The sequence below is a fragment of the Sciurus carolinensis genome, chromosome 7 (assembly GCF_902686445.1).
Source record: "Sciurus carolinensis chromosome 7, mSciCar1.2, whole genome shotgun sequence".
Lineage (NCBI taxonomy): Eukaryota > Metazoa > Chordata > Mammalia > Rodentia > Sciuridae > Sciurus > Sciurus carolinensis.
The window spans coordinates 95,400,750-95,419,675 of record NC_062219.1 but is presented as its reverse complement, the minus strand read 5'-3'; the positions used below and the strand labels follow the sequence as shown (position 1 = coordinate 95,419,675).

General features: G+C 32.9%; 1 protein-coding gene across 1 annotated transcript in view; it reads right to left on the bottom strand.

Annotated features, from left to right (window-relative positions):
• Nucleotides 1–18,926, bottom strand: part of Eys (eyes shut homolog) — a 1,705,088-nt gene that overhangs the window by 530,123 nt on the left and 1,156,039 nt on the right. Inside the window, 1 exon segment of the mRNA XM_047559194.1 lies at nucleotides 8,313–8,425. Coding sequence (XP_047415150.1) covers nucleotides 8,313–8,425 — 113 coding nt within the window.

The window sequence follows — 18,926 nt, the reverse complement described above, 5'->3', positions numbered from 1 at the left end:
GACAGAATATACTTCAAATCAAAGAGAATAAAAAACAAATAAGGACATTATATATTAATAAAAGTTTCAATGTATCAGGAAGATAAAACAGTTACAAACTGATCTAATGATAGATCATCAAAGCATATGAAGTAAAAACAGAATTCAAGGGAGAAACAGACAATTCTGCACTAATGGTTGGAGACTACAACATTCCACCCTCCAAAGTGGGCAGAACAACAAAGAGAGAAAATAAGAAGGGAAATAGAGGACTTAAAACAATGAACCAACTAGACTTAACAATAATATAAGGAATATACAACAGCATGGCTGCGTGGAACAAACCTGCAGTCCCAGTGGATCAGAAGGCTGAGACAGGAGGATCACAAGTCCAAACCAACCCCAGCAACTTAGCAAGACCATGTCTCCAAAATTAAAAGGAAAAAAAAAAGGCTGGACATGTGGTTCACATACAACATATTATAGAAATAAAAAGAGTTATTAAATAGTATATGAAAAATTGTTATACCAACAAATTGGATAACCTAGGAGACATAGGAAAAATTCTCAAACATAAAACCTACCTAGACTAAATCATGAAGAAGTAGAAACTCTGAATAAAATGATATATAACTAGTAAGGTATCGTGTCAGTAATCAAATACCTCCCCAAAATACCAGTGAAAATAGCCCTGGGGGCTGGGGTTGTGGCTCAGTGGTAGAATGCTTGCCTAGCATATGTAAGGCACTGGGTTCAATTCTCAGCACAACATATAGATAAATAAAATAAAGGTTCATTGACAACTAATACACACACACACACACACACACACATTTATAAAAGAGCCTTGGACTTGATAGTTTCATTAGTTATTTTTAACAAGAATCAAAAACTACTTCCAATAATTCTGACAGATTTCCAAAAAATTGAAGCATCCAAACATATTTCATGAGACTAGAATTATCTTGATAACTAAAACAGAACAAAGATTCTGTAAGGAAAATAAACCCCAATATCCCTTATGAAAATTTATGTAAAAATTCTCAACAAAATTCTAGCAAACTAATTGAGCAGCATATTGAGAGATCATAGAGGATGATCAAATGCAATTTATTCCTCAAATGAGAGGATGTTTCAATATACAAAAGTTGATCAAAGTAATCCACTGTATTGATGAAATGAAGAAAATTCCACACAATCTAGCATTTGGTAAAATTCATCATTCTTTCATAATGAGAACTCTCAACGAATGAGGAATGGAAGGAAATTGTCACAGTATAATATAATCTACATATGGTAAACCATATACTCAGTGGTAAAAGTGTAAAAACTTTTCTGTTAAGGCAAAATACATGCTTTCACCACTTTTCTTCAACATAGTACTAGAAGTTTTAGTCAGAATAATTAGTCAAGACAAAGAAATAAAGGGCATACAGATCAAAAAGGAAGAAGTGAAATAATTTCTTTCACTTAATGTAATTTTAAGTATAGGAAATCTCAAGGATCTCTCTCTCTCACACACACACACACATACATACACAAGCTAGAAGTATTAAGCAAGTAGCAGAATACAAAATACTGGAATCAGTTGCATTTCTGTACATCACAAATAAATAGTATGTAAATGCAATGTAAAAAATATTCCATGTACAATAGCACCAAGACAAATAAGATACTGAAAAAATTAACCAAAGAAATGACAGTTTTATACAATAAAATTACAGAATATTGATGAGAAATTGAAGAAGATGTAAATAAGTGGAAACACATCTCACATTTATGGATTAGAAGATCTAATATTTTAAAGTTATTAATCCTACTCAAAGTGATCTACAGATTCAGTACAATTTCTAGCAAAACAAAATGATTTTTTTCTAGAAATAGAAAATGAATCCTCAAATCCATGTGGAATCACTAGAGACCAAATAGTCAAAACAAATTTGAAAAATAAAAATAAAGATGCTTGTCTCATACTTTCTGATTTCAAAACATACTACAGTGCTTTACTAATTAAAATATTTTGATAATGGCATAAAGCCAAGGTAGTTCAATAGAAGAGAATAGAGAGCTCAGAAATAAATGTATGCATGTATGATTTTGACAAGAGTGCCAAGATTATTAAATGGGAAGTAGCAGTCCTTTAAATAAATGGTGTTGGGAAAACTTCAAAAAAATGAAGTGGATCTCTTAACTCAATGTAGATCAAAGACCTAAGTGTAAGACCTAAAACCATAAAGCTTTTAGATGAAAACATGGAGCAAAAACTTCACAACATTGAACTTGGCGGTGATTTCTTGGATATGACACCAGTCATTAGAGGTAACAATGACAAGAATGAAGTCAACAAACTGTACTTTGTAGAAATTTTAAAAAATGCACAGCAAAATTTATTATCAATAGAGTAAAAAGACACCATGTGAAATAGAAGAAAATATTTAATCATATATGTGACAAGGTATTACTATCCAGTCTGAAAGCTTTAAACTTAACAAAATACAGCCTTATTGAAAAATACACTTAGAACTTGACTAGACCTTTCTCAAAAGAAGATTTATGGATAGCTAACATATATGTGAAAAGATGATTAATATTACAAATTCGTAGGGAAATGCTAACTACAAGTTGACAAGGACAAAGGATCGGAACACTTGTACATTGCTGGTGGGAATATAAAATGGCAAAGCTACTGTGGAAAGCAATGTAGCTATTGCTCAAATAATTAAAAATAGAATTACCATAAGATAGAGCAATTCCAACATTGTATACCCCAAAAGTATAAAGCAAGATCATGAAGAGATATTTGAACACCTATGTTCAAAAACAACATTATTCACAATAATTAAAATGTGGAAACAACCCAAGTGTGCACAGACAAATGAATGAAGACAATGTGGTCTATACACACAGTGCAATACTATTAAGCTTTTAAAAGAAGGGAATTCCGACATATACTAAAGCCTGGATGAATCTGGATGATACTGTGCCATGTGAAATGAGACAGAAACAAGAAAATAAATGCTGTGATATCCCCACTTATATCAAGAATCTAAAAATAACCATGCTCACAGAAACAGTAGAGAGGTGTTGACAGGGGCCAGAGGGAAGAAGAAGTAAAGTGTTGCTGTTCAATGGGTGCAAAATTTCAGTCATGCAAGATGAATATATATCATAGCATTTGACAGAGACAGTAGGGAACAAAGAAACAGACTTAAGTAAATGTTAGAGAATAGTAATAGCAAATAGATTTAAAGAGATAAACATGCTTTCTATAAAAAATGGGAAATCATTTGTTGAACAGGCTATCTTTTCTCCATTGTATGTTTTTGACTCTTTTGTCTAGTATGAGATGACTGTATTTATGTGGTTTTGTCTCGGTGTCTTCTATTCTATACCATTAGTGTGCCTGTTTATTTTGGTGCCAATACCATGCTGTTTTTGTTACAATTGCTCTGTAGTATAGTTTAATGTCTGGTATTGTGATACTTCCTGTTTCACTTTTTCTATTCAGGATTGTTTTAGCTATTCAAGGTCTCTTGTTCTTCCAGATGAAGTTCATGATTGCTTTCTCTATTTCTATGAGGAATTTCATTGGGATTTTACTTGGAATTGCATTGAATCTGTGTAGTGCCTTTGATAGAATGGCCATTTTGACAATAATAATTCTGCCTATCCAAGAACATGGGAGATCTTTCCATCTTCTAAGGTTTTCTTCAGTTTCTGTAGTTTTCATTGTATAGGTCTGTCACCTCTTTTGTTAGATTAACTACCAAGTAGTTTATTTTATTTTATTTTTTTGATGCTACTGTGAATGAAGTGGTTTTCCTAATTTCTCTTTCAGAGGATTCATCACTTATGAATAGAAATGCATTAGACTTATGTGTATTGATTTTATATCCTGCAACTTTGCTGAATTCATTTATTAGTTCTAAAAGTTTTCTAGTGGAATTTTTTGGATCTTCTAGATATAGGATCATGTCATCAGCAAATAGTGACAACTTGAGTTCTTCTTTTCCTATTTGTATCCCTTTAATTTCTTTGGTCTGTCTAATTGCTCTATCAAGTGTTTCAAGGATGATGTTGAATAGAAGTGGTGAAAGAGGGCTTCCCTGTCTTGTTCCAGTTTTTAGAGGAAATGCTTTCAGTTTTTCTCCATTAAGAATGATGTCAGCTGTGGGCTTAGCATAGATAACCTTTACAATGTTGAGGTATGGTCCTACTATTCCTATTTTTTCTAGTGATTTAAGCATGAAGGGGTGCTGTATTTTATCAAATACTTTCTCAGCATCAATTGAAATAATCATGTCATTCTTAACTTTAAGTCTATTGATGTGGTGAATTACATTTATTGATTTCCAGATGTTGAACCAAACTTGCATCCCTGGGATAAACCCCACTTGATCATGGTGCACTATCTTTTTAATAATTTTTTTGTATGTGATTTTCCAGGATTTTGTTAAAGATTTTTGCATTTGTGTTCATCAGGGATATTGGTCTCAAGAGTTTTCTCTCCTTGATGTGTCTTTGTCTGGTTTTGGTATAAGAGTGATAGTAGCCTCACAGAATGAATTTGGAAGGATTCCCTCCTTTTCTATTTCCTGAAATACTTTGAGGAGTATTGGTATCAGTACTTCTTTAAAGGTCTTGTAGAATTCAGCTGAGAATCCATCTGGTCCTGGGCTTTTCTTGGTTGGTAGGCTTTTAATGGCTTCTTTTATTTCTGTGCTTGAAATTGATCTGTTTATATTGTGTATGTATTCCTGATTCAGTTTGGGAGGATCATATGTCTCTAAAAATTTGTTGATGTCTTTGATAATTTCTATTTTGTTGGAGTATAGATTTTCAAAGTAGCTTCCTATTATGTATTTCAATGATCTTTCCTTTTTCATCATGAATTCTAGTAATTTGAGTTTTTTCTCTCCTTCTCTTTGTTGGTGTGGCTAGGGGGTTATCAATTTTGTTTACTTTTTCAAAGAACCAACTTTTTGTTTTGTCAATTTTTTAAATTGTTTCTCTTGTTTCAATATCATTGATTTCAGCTCTGATTTTAATTATTTCCTGTCTTCTACTATTTTTGGTGTTGATCTGTTCTTCTTTTTTTAAGGCTTTGAGGTGTAATGTTCAAAACCACATAAATACAGTCTCCTCATACTAGACAAAGGAGCCAAAAACATACAATGGAGAAATGATAGCCTGTTAAACAAATGGTACTGACAAAACTGGAAATCCATATGCAGTAAAATGAAATTAAACCTCTAACTCTCACCCTACACAAAACTCAATTCAAAATGGATCAAAGACATAGGAATTAGACCAGACACCCTGTACCTAATAGAAGACAAAATAGGCCTTCATCATGTGGGCTTACGATCAGACTTCCTCAATAAGACTCCCAAAGCAAAAATCAATAAATGGGATGGACTCAAACTAAAAAGCTTTTTCTCAGCAAAGGATACAATCAAGAATGTGAAGAGAGAGCCTACAGAGTGGAAGAAAATCTTTTCCACACACACTTCAGATAGAGCACTTATCTCCAAAATTTATAAGGAACTTACAAAACTTTACACCAAAACTACAAAGAACCCAATCAATAAATGGGCCAAGGAACTGGACAGACACTTTACAGAAGACACACGGGCAATAATAAATATATGAAAGGGTGTTCAACATCTCTAAAAATTAGAGAAATGCAAATTAAAACAATTCTAAGATTTCATCTTACTCCAATTAGAATGGCTTTTATCAAGAACACAAACAATAATAGATGTTGGTGTGGATGTGGGGAAAAAGGCACACTTTTACATTGCTGATGGAGTTGCAAATTGGTGCAGCCACTCTGGAAAGCAGTATGGAGAATCCTAAGAAAACTTGGAATGGACCCACTTTTGGACCCAGTTATCCCATTCCTCGGTTTATACCCAAAGGACCTAAAATCAGCAAACTACAGTAACACAGCCACATCAATGTTTATAGCAGCTCAGTTCACAATAGCTAGATTGTGGAACCAACCTAGATGCCCTTCAACAGATGAATGGATAAAGAAACTCTGGTATATATACACAATGGAATACTATTCAGTCATCAAGAAGAATAATATTATGGCATTTGCAAATAAAAGGATGGAATTGGAGAATATCATGCTAAGTGAAATAAGCCAATCCCAAAAAACCAAAGGCAGAATGCTTTCCCTGATAAGTGGAGGATGATATATAATGGGACTGGGGGTGGGAGAGAATAATGGGGGGACTTTAGAATATGTAGAAGAAAATGAGAGGGAGGGGGGTATGAAAAATGGTGTAATGAGACAGACATTATTGCCTTATGTACTTGTATGATTACATGAATGGTATGAATCTGCATTGTGTACAACCATAGAAATGAAATGATGTACTCCATTTGTGTACAATGAATCAAAATGCAGTCTGTAAAAAATTAAAAGCTAAATAATAATAATAAAAAAAATGGAAACCAAATGGTAAAACATAAGAACTTATGTGTATCTCATTATATTAAAATTGCCAGGATCCATTCAATGTATAGTATAAACTATTATGTTTTCATCGAATGTGACTGTATTTGGAGACAAGGCTTTTAAAGATGTTATTAGGTTAAATGAGTCTGCCCTGATTCAGCACATCTTGTTTTTTACAAGAAGTGGAGTTTAGGACACGGATGCACATGTACAGAAGAAAGACCATGCAAAGGCAAAGGAAGAAGACGGCCATTCACAAACTGAAGAATGATAATGCAGGGGACAAGAACCCTCTAGGCAACTCTGGCAACACCTCGATCTTGAACTTCTATCCTCAAAATCTATGAGGAAGCAATTAGTTGTTTAAACCATCCAGTCTGCAGTAGTTTGATCTGGCAACACTATCAAATGAATACAGTCAATTATTAAAAACACTATAGAAATAAAAATTATTATAAAATTATATGGAAACTACATGTCAACAATTTTTTATAGCTAGAATAAATGGGCACATGCTTAGAAACCCAAAAACTACCAAAGCTGCTTCAAGAAGATATAGAAAATCTGAACATATGTATTAAAAGAAAATGTTTTCTTTCATATGCAGAAGTTAGAGCAAAATAATGGAGTTCCCACGAAAACAGAAGGTAGATCAGTGGGTCAGTGAGGAGAGGAAGGGAATAGAGGGGGAGGGAGAAGAGACTGGTAAAAGGAAGAACTGTGGAATGAATTTGACCAAATTATGCTATGTACATATATGAATATACTACAGTGAATTTCACCTTTATATATATCTATGAAGCACCAATTTTAAAAAGCAATAAATAAATAGAATGAAGACCAGTAGAGTAGAGAAATGAGAATAGGGTAGGGAAGAGGGTAGAGAAAGGGATCACCAGGAACTGAAATGTAATAAATAAAATTCCATGAATGTATGATTATGTCAAAATGAATGTCACTATTGTGTATAACTATAATGTACTAATAACATGACTTAAATTAAAAAAAAAAACTCACAGAAAAAAAAAAACAGATAAAAACTAAACAGTATACCATTATATCATTGGGGTCACATATAAATTTTAAGTATATTAGCTTAAAGATGAATTGTCATTCAATAATGGGGAATGAATTATCCTTTCATTTTTTAAAAAATTTCCTTTATTTTTGAAAAAATATAATTCTCTCCTAACATAGAGGAAGCTCATTTGAATACACTTACATAGGCATATTTATCATAGCCTTATAATTACCTGCCCTATGTAAACATTTTCCAACAAACACAAAGTTCCGGAAATGACCCTTTTGTGCTTAACTATCAGGGAAAAATTATATTCCATCTACTTCATACCAATGCATTAGTGCCTGATTCTTTCTCAAATGTGCTCTTTAGTTTACTCCACCTTCCAACCACCTGTGGAGATTTCTGTAACCAGAAGCAGATTGTCTGGAGGAAATATGACACCAATAATGGAAATTGAACACAAAGGCAACTTTTGAGAGGAATATTTTAGAGAAAAGTAACATTTTATCACTGTAAACAACATACTGTAGATATGACCATTTTTAAAACTAGCTCTGACAGAGATTTTCTAACCACAACACACAAATCATTTGTTGGTCAATATGATGCATCATATTCTGTACAAAGTGCACACCTGTTGTAAACAAGTGCTCCATCTTCATTGAAAAAGAGTTTAAAAATTCTATAGTCTGTAAGAGACTAGAAGGTAGAAGGGTAAAGAAAAAATAAAAGGAAGGAAATACATTCCAGTCCTGATCAGAAAATTTCAATTGGAAATTGTACCTTTTAGTGGGGTTAATATAAAACAAGTCATTTGAAAAATCACCAGTGATAGTTTACCTGCAGTTTTCAACATGATTTTTTTTCACTGCCTTGGATGGGACGAAAGTTCCCTGGTTATTGATTTCTATAACTTGTATACAGCCAATGAAATTCTCAACTGGTCCAGAAATCTGAAAGAGACAGGGAGAGAACAAGAGAAAGAATTAACATAATATTCTTTAACGTATTATTTTTATGGCAGACTGGTCAGAATGTGAAAATGCATTTCTGGGCTGAAACGATTTATTCAACATATTAGTAGTACAATAATTCAACTCTATAAATATCAACCCAAATTGGACACAACATGCTATAATCGCAGCAATCAGAAGAATGAGATAGAATTCGAGATTAGCCTCAACAATTTAAGAGGACTCTGTCTCAATATAATAAATAAATAAAATGATTAATGATTAATTAAAGGGCCTGGGATATAACTCGATAATGGAGTGCCCTTGGGTTAAGCCCCCCAGTACATCAAAAAAGAAAGTAAAAAAGTCAACAAAAAATCAGTAGAATTTTTTCCATATCTTGGTTATTGTAATGCTGCAATGAACATGGGTGAATGAAAAAAGAATTACACACTTACATACACTCACAAAAAGGATATTACTGAGCCTTAAAAAGAATAAGTTCCTACTATCTGCTAAAACATGGATAAATTTGTGGGATATAATGCTAAGTGAAATAAGCCACAAAAAGAAAAATATTGTATGATCTCACTTACATGTGGAATTTTTTTTTATGTCAAATTCATAGAATAAATCTTTGGTTACAAGAGGAATACTTGAGGGAGGATGAAAAGGAAATGGGTAGATGTAGGATAAAGGACAAAAAGCAGCAGAATGAAGTCTGCTACTAATCTAATAAACAATAGGAGGGCTGCAGTTAATAATATCATACTGTATTCAGGACTTGCTAAAGGAACAGATTTTAGCTGCACTTACACACAAAAAAGCAAGCATAACTTAGTGATAATGGATGTTCAGTTGCCTCGCTAAGTTAACAATTTACATTCACGTTGTGTTCTAACATCATTTATATGTCAAATATTCTAAATAAAGTATGCTTCAAAATTATTATGGGATAATACCACACTGTTAGCCAATAGTAGAGCTTGCACATTTTAGAATTGTATGACAGCATGAAGTTAGTAATAATGGGATAAACAAAAACTTCATGATCACAGTGACTTATCAACGAAAAATAGGAGAAAAACTGATACGCTCATTCTTCCCATCAAAGTATCACAGTCTCCCATCATTTTCACTCTTCCTTTTTCCATTATTCTTTCAGATATCAATGACCTTTTCCTATTTTCAGTCACCCAAACAGGAAGAATCGCTCTTTCAGGAGCCAATAGAAAAACAGAGGAAACCAAAAAAAATATTTGTGATGTCCTCTTCCCTTGTGTGGCCTCTACCCTTTAGGAATAATCTTGGCAAACACTAGAATCAGAGGATTTTCAAAAGCCAGAAACACAAAGAAAATAAGGATACGGGAAAGCATTTATTTCAGTTGACAAAAATAACCTTGTAAAGATAAACAGAGTTTTCCATTGTATTCATTGTGAACATACAACACTATACAAAAAAATATATGTCTAAATGAGCATTTATGTGAAAAAGACAAATAAAAAGCGGCTTGACTTAGAATTGAGTTGCAATGGACATTTATTTTAGTTTCTGTTCTCTGATGTGCTCTTCATATTATTAAAAATTTCAGGTTAAGGCGAACCAAATTATGACAAGGGCAAATGCTAAACTTATGTATATGAAAATAAATTGTTTAGCTTGATTTTTGAATTAAAAGTAAAAATTCTCTGAAGTCATTATCAATACAATTTCTCCTTAACTATAATATTATATATAAATAAATAATAGAATGGAACCTTTGTCTTGTTTAGAAAAGTTGGGATGAACATATTTTATTTCATCTTTTAACTCAAGTTATTAGTTTCAAATATCTGCAAACACTCTCAACTAGTAATGCTTTGTTGAATGTCAAAATGAGTTTTGTGCAGGGTGAGAGATACGGGTTTAGTTTCATTTTGCTGCATATGGATTTCCAGTTTCCCCAGCACCATTTGTTGTGGCTACCTTTTCTTCATTGTATGATTTTGGCACCTTTGTCTAGTATGAGTTAACTGTATTTATGTGGGTTTGTCTCCACGTCCTCTATTCTGTACCATTGTTCTCCCTGTCTATTTTGGTGCCAATACCATGCCACTTTTGTTACTATTGCTCTGTAATATACCTGAAGGTCTGGTATTGTGATACCACCTGCTTCACTCTTCCTGCTCAGGATTGCTTTGGCTATTCTGAGTCTCCTATTCTTCCAGATTAATTTCATGATTTCTTTCTCTATTTCTATGAGGAACATCATTGGGATTTTAATTGGAATTCTATTGAGTTTGTATAGTGCTTTTGGTAGTATGCCCATATGGACAATAGTAATTCTGACTATCCAAAAACAAGGGAGATCTTTTCATCTTCTAAGGTAATTTATTTATTTAGTGTTCTGTAGTTCTCATTGTAGAGGTCTTTCAACTCTTTCGTTAGATTCATTCCCAAAACTTAACTCAAAATGAATCAAGGACCTAGGAATTAGACCAGAGACTCTGCACCTAATAGAAGAAAAAGTAGGCCCAAATCTGCATCATATCGGCTTAGGAACAGACTTCCTTAACATGACTCCCATAACACAAGAAATGAAAGAAGGAATCAATAATTGGGATATCTGAAGAGAGAGCTTACGAAGTGGGAGATATCTTTGCCACACACACTGCAGTTCTGGAGCACTAATCTCCAGAACCTATAGAGAACTCAGAAAGCTTTACACCAAGAATACAAATAACTCAGTCAATAAATGGGCTAAGGAAATGAGCAGACACTTCACAGAAGAAGATCTACAAGCAATCAACAGATACATGGGAACATGTTCAACATCTTTAGAAATAAGAGAAATGCAAATTAAAACTACACTAAGATTCCATCTCACCCCAATTAGAGTGTCTATTATCAAGAATACAAGCAATAATAGGTGTTGGCAAGGATGTGAGGAAAAAGGTACACTCATACATTGCTGGTGGGATTGCAAATTGGTGCAGCCACTCTGGAAAGCAGTATGGAGATTCCTTTAGAAAACTTGGAATGGAACCACCATTTGACCCAGCTATCCCACTCCTTGGCCTATACCCAAGGACTTAAATCACCACACTACAGTGACTCAGCTACATCAATGTTTGTAGTAGCTGAATTCACAATAACTAGATTGTGGAACCAGCCTAGATGTCCTGCAATAGATGAATGGATAAAGAAACAGTAGTATATATGCACAATGGAATATTATTCAGTCATAAAGAAGAATTAAAGTATGACATTTTCAGGTAAATGGATGGAGTTGGGGAATATAATGCTAAGTGAACTAAGCCAATCCCTAAAAACCATAGCTGAATGATTTCTCTGATAAGTGGATGATGATACATAACAGGGGCTGGGGGAGGTAAGGGAAGAATGCAAGAAATATGGCTTGTGTAGACGGACATGAGGGTTAGGGAGGGGGCAGGGGAAGGAAAGATTATAGAATGAGACAAACATCATTACCCTACGTACATGTATGAATACACAAATGGTATGACTGTACCTCATGTACAACCAGAGAAATGATTGTTGTACTCCATTTTTGTACAGTTGATTTGTACAGTTAATTTTTGAATCAAAATTTAAAAAAAAGAAAATGAAGACATTTTATTTTCTGATGACATACATTTTTTCCTAAAAGAATAAAAGTCTTATTTGTTCATAAAAAAAAAATCAAAATGACTGAGCCAGAAAATAAAACAATGTTTCATGCAGTAAGTTGTTTACAGAAATCAAGTTGATTTCAAGCAGAACAGAAACATTTGTTTATTATGTGCTACAGATGGGAAAGTGAAAGTACTGATTTGCAATTTTTAGCTTAAAGTTTTTGTGGGGTTTATAAATTTTTTTTATTTTAAAATTTAACATTTCCCTTAACCACAAATATACATAAACCTAGTATTTAAACTTTAAAATTAAGTTTGTGTTTTCCTCTCCTAAAACATCACAAATGTGAATTATTACAGTTTACTGTTTAAAAAATCTAGTTTAATCATCAAAAATGTTTTTAATTGTAGTATTATTATGAATGTTAGAATTTTCTTTTGACATAGATCAGCAATAACCTACAACTATGTGCATATTTAAATAGATTTTTTCACTATTCATTAAGATCCTTGTTATTTGTGAGTCTCAGGAGAAAGGAGAAAGTTTCAGTGTTCTAAATAAATACAAAGCTATCAAAGAGACACAAAAAAAGTGCCCTAAAATGCAAACAAGTCCATGATTACTCTATTGAAGTGCTTAGAATTCTGTTATTCAATTTCATTTACATATGGATTAAAAAATAAATATTAATTTATTCAACTTAGCTTTTGAAAAGTGGCAAGAAAAATTTCCATAGCCTTTAGCCTTTAAATTTGAATGAATTCAAAATTCTTATATCTCATGTTTTAATAGGCTGACAATTCTTCAATTCTCTCACATATTAACTTCTGGCAATTTTGTTCAGGATGTATTACTTGGCCTCCAAAGAATTTCCCAAGGTAAGTCTTTCTTACTTGGAATATTTAAATTCCATTTTGTAAGTAGTAAGTGAACCACAAACCCAGAAACACTGAGCCTGAATACTATAACCTTGGAGAATTCAAAGTCTGTGCTTCTTAGATAATTTTTAGTGGTAGAAAAACTTTTTCCTTGAGTTTAATTAGCTTATAGTAATCTGTTTAGTCAGATTTCTAGGAGTTTCTTAAAAGTAAATGAATGGAAGCAAAACATACATAATTGATACGATAAATTACAATGTATGACTTCTAAGCACAAGAAACAATGGAAAATCACTTTCACTGGATCATAGAAAGATGCTGCATGTTATCATTAATCCAACAGAAAAAAGTATTCAGATAACCTCTATGGTTACTCAAGTACAGTCCTTATTTTTATTCAGCACAAATAATAAAAAAAATTCAGTTATTTTCTAAACAACGTAAAACGGCAATGTAGTGTGCCATATTACAGAAAGAAGAAAATAATTCAAGGTACTGAGCAATATTACTAACATAATTTTTGCTATTTTCATTTCCAACTTGTAATATCTCAAATTTCTAAATACAAATTCAGTATATTCTCATTTTTTCCTACTTCCCTATTAATAGAAGAACATTTAACTCTATCTCTGGTACTTGATAGCTTTTTCTTTCACTCTTTAACAGAAATTTGATGTCAGAAGATTATCCATACTATATTAACAAGGATCTATAACATTCATTGCTATTGCACAAAATTTAGACAGAAGGACTTCCTGGCTATAGGTTATATTGTGTGTATATTTAAAATATTTCAAATTTAGAATTAAATATTAACAGGCAATTTTTATTGTAGTAATTAGTACATACTGATTGTACAGAATAAGGAGATTCCTTTTAACATTTTTAAACCATGCATGTAACATACTTCTATGTGTACATTCACTTTCTGCCTCAGATCTTCTTTGAACAAAGGTGCTATTGTCAAAAAATTACTTGAATCATGGATTAAACTAAACACAACATAAAAGGACAGCCTTTGAAGTTTGCAAGTGTGAGGGAATGTGTACTGCAATCTCCAGTAGACACATATATCTCTTAGAACATTCCAGTTATACTGCTTTAGTCTCCCCAATCCAGCAGCTGCTGGGTAAACTGTGATGTTTACTTCTCTAAGTTTTCCTCATTGTTCTGTCTCAACTAAATCTTGATACTCTCTGTTCTCTTTTGCAATTCTTAGTTTCTGTGTAGTACCAATTTCCTGCAACCCAAGGGGCTATCTTGAGCAATTCTTGTAATGCATGTCTCTGGAAGCATATTGCTTCAGATTGAGTATATTTATTTTGAGAGCAAATGTCATTAATTTGTATTACTTTTAGGATATTTTGTTGAATTCAGTTTGGTATACAAAGATTTTGCACTTGCATTTAAAATAATTTAATTTGACCCTGGAAAGATGTTATTTCATTGTCTTCTGCATTGTTTCAGATGAGAAGTCAGTGATATTCTATTCTGTTTCATTGAGATTATTTGGTATATGAAAATATTTTTCATCAAATCCATGTATTTTTGTTCATTATTTCTTCAAATATTTTTATCTGACCCTCCATTTCTCCACATCTTTGGAACTCCAGTTCATATTCTGACCCCTATTATTGCCTTGGAGGTAACTGAGTCTGTTTTCATTTTTTTCTCTCATTGTGGATATATTCTATTACTGTGCATTCAAGTTCATTGATCTGTTGCAGTGTGTTGTTGTTAAAACAATATACTTCAGGGATTACTATTATGTTTTATATTTTAGAGTCCACGTATTGTTTAGAAGTTCTTCCTTTTAAATAGTTGAATTTTGTCCATTTAAAAATTTTTTTTAAATTTGGATTCATTGTACATCATTTCTCTGGTTATACACGATGTACAGTCACACCATTTGCATAATTATGCATGTATATAGGAAAATGATGTTTGTCTCATTCTATTATTTTTCCTTCCCCCACCCTCTCCCCACCCCTCATTTTCCTCTATACAATCCATCCTTCCTCCCTTCTTGCCTCTCTCCCACTCCGCCATTGTGTATCATCATCCACTTATCAGAGAAATCATTTGGCTGTTGGGTTTTGGGACTGGCTTATTTCACTTAGCGTGTTATTCCCCAATTCCATCCATTTACCTACAAATATTAAAATTTTATTCTTCTCTGTGGCTGAATAATATTTCATTGTGCATATATACCACTATTTCTTCATCCATTTATCTATTGCAGGACATCTAGGCTGGTTCCACAATCTAGCTATTGTGAATTCAGCTACTACAAACATTGATGTAGCTGAGTCACTGTAGTGTGGTGATTTTAAGTCCTTGAGTATAGGCCAAGGAGTGGGATAGCTGGGTCAAATGGTGGTTCCATTCCAAGTTTTCTAAAGGAATCTCCATACTGCTTTCCAGAGTGGCTGCACCAATTTGCAATCCCACCAGCAATGTGAGTGTACCTTTTTCCTCACATCCTTGCCAACACCTATTATTGCTTGTATTCTTGATAATAGACACTCTAATTGGGGTGAGATGGAATCTTAGTGTAGTTTTAATTTGCATTTCTCTTATTTCTAAAGATGTTGAACATGTTCCCATGTATCTGTTGATTGCTTTTAGATCTTCTGTGAAGTGTCTGTTCATTTCCTTAGCCCATTTATTGACTGGGTTATTTGTATTCTTGGTGTAAAGCTTTATGAGTTCTCTATAGGTTCTGGAGATTAGTGCTCTATCTGGAGTGTGTGGGGCAAGGATTTTCTCCCACTCTGTAGGCTCTCTCTTCACATTGTTGATTGTTTCCTTTGCTGAGAAGAAACTTTTTAGTTTGAATCTATCCCAATCATTGATTCCTTCTTTCATTTCTTGTGCTTTGGGAGTTATGTTAAGGAAGTCTGTTCCTAAGCCGATATGATGAAGATTTGGGCCTACTTTTTCTTCTATTAGGTGCAGGGTCTCTGGTCTGATTCCAAGGTCCTTGATCCATTTTGAGTTGAGTTTTGTGCAAGGTGAGAGATAGAGGTTTAGTTTCATTTTGCTGCATCTGAATTTCCAGTTTTCCCACCCATTGAACAGGCTATCTTTTCACCATTTTATTTATTTATTTATGTATTTACTTATTTATTTATTTATTTATTTTTTGCGATGCTGGGGATTTGAACCCAGGGCCTTGTGCTTGCAAGGTCACCATTTTATGTTTTTGGCACCTTTTTCTAATATGAGAAAACTGTATTTATGTGGGTTTTTCTCTGTGTCCACTATTTTTTACCTTTGGTCTACCTGTTTATTTTGGTGCCAATACCATGTCTTTTTTGTTACTATTGCTCTGTGTTATAGTTGATGGTCTCGTATTGTGATACCCCTTGCTTTGCTCTTCCTGCTAAGGATTACTTTAGCTATTCTGGGTCTCTTATTCTTCCAAATGAATAAGAACTTTTTGATTTCTCACTCTATTTCTATGAGGTCCGTCCTTGGAATTTTAATTGGATTTGTATTGAACTTGTATAGTACTTTTGGTAGTATGGTCATTTCAACAGTATTAATTCTGCCTATCCAGAAATATGGGAGATCTTTCTATCTTCTAAGGTTTTACACTTGATTTTTGTATTATTGTTTAATTTTTTCCATTCTTTTTTATTTTTAAGTTTTTTACAGACTACATTTTGATTCATTGTACACAAATAGGGTACATCATTTCATTTCTATGGTTGTACATGATGTAGATTCATACCATTCATGTAATCACACATGTATGTAGGGTAATGATGTCTGTTTCATTCCACCATTTTTCATACCCCCCCTCATTTCCTTCTACAAAATCTAAAGTTCCTCCATTCTTCTCTCACTTCCCACACACCCTACTCCCATTATATATCATTCTCCATTTATCAGGGAACACATTCAGCCTTTGGTTTTTGGAATTGGCTTATTTTACTTAGCATGATATTCTCCAATTCCATCCATTTATTTACAAATACCTTAATATTATTCTTCTTTATGGCTGAATAATATTCCATTGTGTATATGCTACAGTTTCTTTACCCATTCATCTGTTGAAGGGCATCTAGGTTGGTTCCACGATCTAGTTATTTTGAACTGAACTGCTATAAACATTGATGTGGCTGAGCTACTGTAGTATGCTGATTTAAGTCCTTTGGGTATAATCAAGGAGTGGGATAACTGGGTCAAAAGGTGGGTCCAGTCCAAGTTTTCTGAGGATTCTCCACACTGCTTTTTAAATTGTGTTTTCTTTCAGTCCTTAGGCAAATTAATAGTATTGGAATTAATGTCTATTTTCCTTGAGTTTTTTATTTGATTTGTTTTTATTCTGATTATAGACCTCAGCTTAGTGTTCATTTTTATTTAACATGGGACATGATATTATTATTTTTTTGTTTTCCCAAATATTTCTTTCCATATTCTAATTGCTAATGGTAGCAATGATAGTGTAATACCAATTACTCATTCATAGCAAGAAAACCCCTATGCTTTTGTTAAAATAAAAATTCTGCATGGCTTAGAACACAGTAAAAACAATTCCCAGTACAACATCTTACTATTACTTCTGACCACCTATTCAGATGATCTCACGCTGAAATCAAATTATTCTGGCATCAGAATAATTTTATAAGTAGCATGTTCATCCTTTTGTATATTAGTTATTCAATTTCACTTATTTTATTGACTTAGTTTTTATGCTGTAATTATCCCCCAAATGTAGCAGAAGATAAACCCTTCAATAATTAAAATACTATGAATATTTATTAACTTTTTCTCTTTTAATTTAATTTTCACAATATCTCCATTATTATCCTCATAATTCACTTTATTGATCTTCTATGATGGATTCACTTTACCTGAATTCTGTATATTTCTCAGACTTAAAGTTTTTCTTTACCAGTGTACTTATTATTCTTCAAACTTTATTTATTCCTTTTTAGTATATCTATTGATGTTATGACCAAATTTCATTGGTACTAGTTTTAAATTGACTGAAGCAACGGAAGGTTGATAAGACAATATAATGCTGTTGTAATTTTTCTATGTTTTCTAGTGACTAGAAAAGTAGAAAGAATGTAAGTGATATTGTGGTGAAGGAATTAATGACTTTGATGAATTACCTGTGGGTTCTAAAGGAGAAAGGAGGGAAAAAATGAAGTAGAAAATTCAATGCTATGAATATTTATTAAATGCCTATTAAGTATTCATTAGTTTCTCATAAATCATTCCAATTCTGGAGACCTTGAAAAATAATAGGTCAAGAAAAAGAAATTGGTAGGGAGTACTGATACTGAGTACATAGGATGAACTTAGATATTAAAATATAATCTTTCAGATGTTTAACTGTTATGTAGGACATGAACAAATTAGATGTATCATACTGTGTATGATGCCAAGTCACATGTTATTCTATAAATATCCTAAATGAGGGGTTTTAGCAATTTATTGGTAACATTACAATATAAAATAACCATGTATTGGTCTATAAAATGTGATGATACTTCAATTTTATTTTATTTTGATATATTCATTAAATTGTGTTCACTTTGTAATATTCATGGGATTCGTATGAACATAGTCTATATTAAGAATGAAAATAGAGCTGGGTGCAGTGACGCAGGCCTGTAATGCCAGTGGCTTGGGAGACTGAGGCAGGAGGAAGGAGAATTCAAAGCCAGCCTCAGCAAAAACAAGGTGCTAAGTAATTCAGTGAGACCCTGTCTCAAAATAAAATACAGAATAGGGCTGGGGATGTGGCTCAGTGGTTGAGTGCCCCTGAGTTCAATCACTGGTACCAAAAAAAAAAGAAACAAAAAAGAATTAAAATAGAAAGTGCATTCAGTCTAAGTCCACAGGTGAGATTAAAGTTTATACACTGATTCAACAAATATTTATTTGTCATTTATGCCATGTAACAAGCACAGGGTCACCCCATCTACACATTGTGTACTAACAGGAAACCTCACAGATGAAGTGGAGTAGAGCCTGAAATTTAATTC